Genomic DNA, 2500 nt, shown 5'->3' on the forward strand with positions numbered 1-2500 from the left:
ATTATTACAGTATACACTGAGTATGGAAATTCCTTGTACACTATATTATTAATTTTTTTTGGTAACATTTCAAAAAAGTCTTCATTACTACTTCATAAAAGGACAAAAAACTTGCATGAAATCAATAAAATTACAGGTGGGCCATGGACAAGTATCCTGTATGAAAAGTAGGTAATGACCAGAAAAAGTTTGGGAACCACTGTTTTATATCATCCAATTGATTAGTGTCCGAATACTGCAGTCTTATCTATTTGAGTTCTTCAATCATCCTAGCAACTAGCTTGAAAAAAGAAAGAAAGAAAGTATCCATAACTATGCTTTATTTGTTAAAAAGGGTTTGACAAAGTTTCTATGAACCCAAACAAGAAAAATAAAACAAAATTTCAACATGTTCAAATGACAGGAGATGAAGGGAAAGAAATTTGAAAAACGGAAGTCTAACAATTACATTTAAAAGATATTAACATAACCATATCAATGATAGCTGTTATGATGATGCATACTTTTAAGAATTTGAAAAAATCTTAGTTTTTAACATGATGCAAATACTTAATAAATGTATATATATCAACATGCAATATGAAAGGATATAGAGAAGATACGATAACAAACTCACAAAGCATGCAATGTCAAAGGATATAAAGCACATACAATAACAAATTCACAAAGTTGCAAGAATATAATCATTGATGGTATCAAACTGAACTTAATTGTAAATCTACCTACATATTAAATGCCATTCACAAGTTCAGCTACATTCACCAAAGCACCAGGTTCCAAAAATACTTGCTATTAGCACTATAAATAAACTACTACTTAATGATACATAATAACTATATAAACAAACAAACATATATATATATATATATATATATATATATATATATATATATATATATATATATATACACAGACGCACATATATTATGTATACACACAAACACACATATGTGTATACATATACATACATACATACATACATACATATATATATATATATATATATATATATATATATATATATATATATATATATATGTATATGTATATGTATATGTAAATGTATATACATATATATATATATATATATATATATATATATATATATATATATATATATATATATATGTATATACATATACATATACATATACATATATATATATATGTATATATATATATATATATATATATATATATGTAAATATAGATATATAATTTTCTTTTCTGTACTAGTGAGGGTGTGCCTCTTACTCTCAAATACTCTTTAGTCATAAAGTTTAACTATATTTATACGGAAAACTGACTGATTCCTTTATCACTTTATCACTTTCTTTTCCTTTTTTTGAATCTTTGCACATACATTAATTTTCTTTATTACGTGAAAAAGTGTTAAAAGACAAGTTGAAATCGGAAAAATCAAGACCGTTATAACCATATTACTACACTTTTCAGAAGTTCACACATTTTCCGTTTTATGTTATCCTACAGCACAGCATACTCGCCAGAAAGGTATGGTGGCCTATCAGTCATGCAAGACAAATGCAATCAACTGTGGCATGCTAATAAAAGTATTGTACCGTTTCTATGCTGTATGTCTTCCTATCCACACGATTCCCGATATCCGCAGGTTAACCAACTGCTCTAACTCCTTCATTTGTTGTATATTTACGAATTACTTTATTTTACTGACATCCGGAAATCTTTATTATTCGTTATTTGTGTAAAAACTGTATCTTGAAGGGGTTCTATTCAACGGCAAAGATGTTTTCTAACAAGTATGGGTTACAAAATAGGTTGGCAGCCCTACAATGATGCAACACGCGCCTCATTGATAATATATACAGGTGGATAATTATTACAGGTTAATTTTCTATAAATTCACATTCACGAAGCAAATGATAAACTTTGCTGTCAGCCATTCCTAATAACAATAATATATATATAATTTATTTTATATCATGTTATGTATTTTACTAATCAAATAAAGTTTTTGGTAATAAAAGTTTCAATGCATTTACCCTAAATTATTAAGTCAAATAAGAAATCATTCCCATTACAAAAACAGGAAATGGTAATTATAACAAAAATGATAATTAATTAGGTCTGCTTCTAATTATGACTAATCTTAATACTAATTAAAATTGCAAAGTCTTCGCGTACTAACCTTTCGAACAAGCACACGCAAACGTCATTCAGTAGTCTCGACCCTCCGGAAACGGATAGTCTTGCCGCCTCTCTCTCTCTTTCCTCAAAGCCTGTAATAAAACGTTTTCGTGTCTCCCTCTCTATGCGTCCTTCCTCTGTAGTGTAGCAGAGGCGACTGAAAGCAAGCAGCATCCCCGCGCCGGCAGCCGTTTGGAGGGACCCCGGACCTGTACGTTACCTGTTCAGTACAGAATCGAGACGAAAACCTGTACGCGGGGGTGTTTTGAGGGGGGGGGGGTAACGGTTAGGGGGAAGGGGGTTTTGAATCTGAATATTAACATTAGATCTTTTA

At 30.0% G+C, this 2500-nt stretch overlaps 1 protein-coding gene and 1 long non-coding RNA gene across 5 annotated transcripts in view; one reads left to right on the forward strand and one right to left on the reverse strand.

Moving 5' to 3' along the window:
- LOC113809666 (uncharacterized) overlaps positions 1-2340 on the reverse strand; it is a 31543-nt gene extending 29203 nt beyond the window's left edge. For 2 of the 4 annotated variants that reach the window (XM_027361324.2, XM_070138727.1), the window contains exon 1: positions 2168-2340. In XM_027361324.2, the coding sequence (XP_027217125.2) occupies positions 2168-2340 (173 nt within the window). The remainder of the gene's footprint in view (positions 1-2167) is intronic. The other 2 variants (XM_027361325.2, XM_027361326.2) reach the window with 2 other exon arrangements.
- The window catches only part of LOC113809667 (uncharacterized), a 3528-nt gene continuing 3298 nt past the window's right edge, over positions 2271-2500 (forward strand). The window contains exon 1 of the long non-coding RNA XR_011399554.1: positions 2271-2377. This is a non-coding gene — a long non-coding RNA (uncharacterized lncRNA). The remainder of the gene's footprint in view (positions 2378-2500) is intronic.

This window comes from Penaeus vannamei, chromosome 24 (genome assembly GCF_042767895.1).
Source record: "Penaeus vannamei isolate JL-2024 chromosome 24, ASM4276789v1, whole genome shotgun sequence".
Taxonomy (NCBI): Eukaryota; Metazoa; Arthropoda; class Malacostraca; order Decapoda; family Penaeidae; genus Penaeus; species Penaeus vannamei.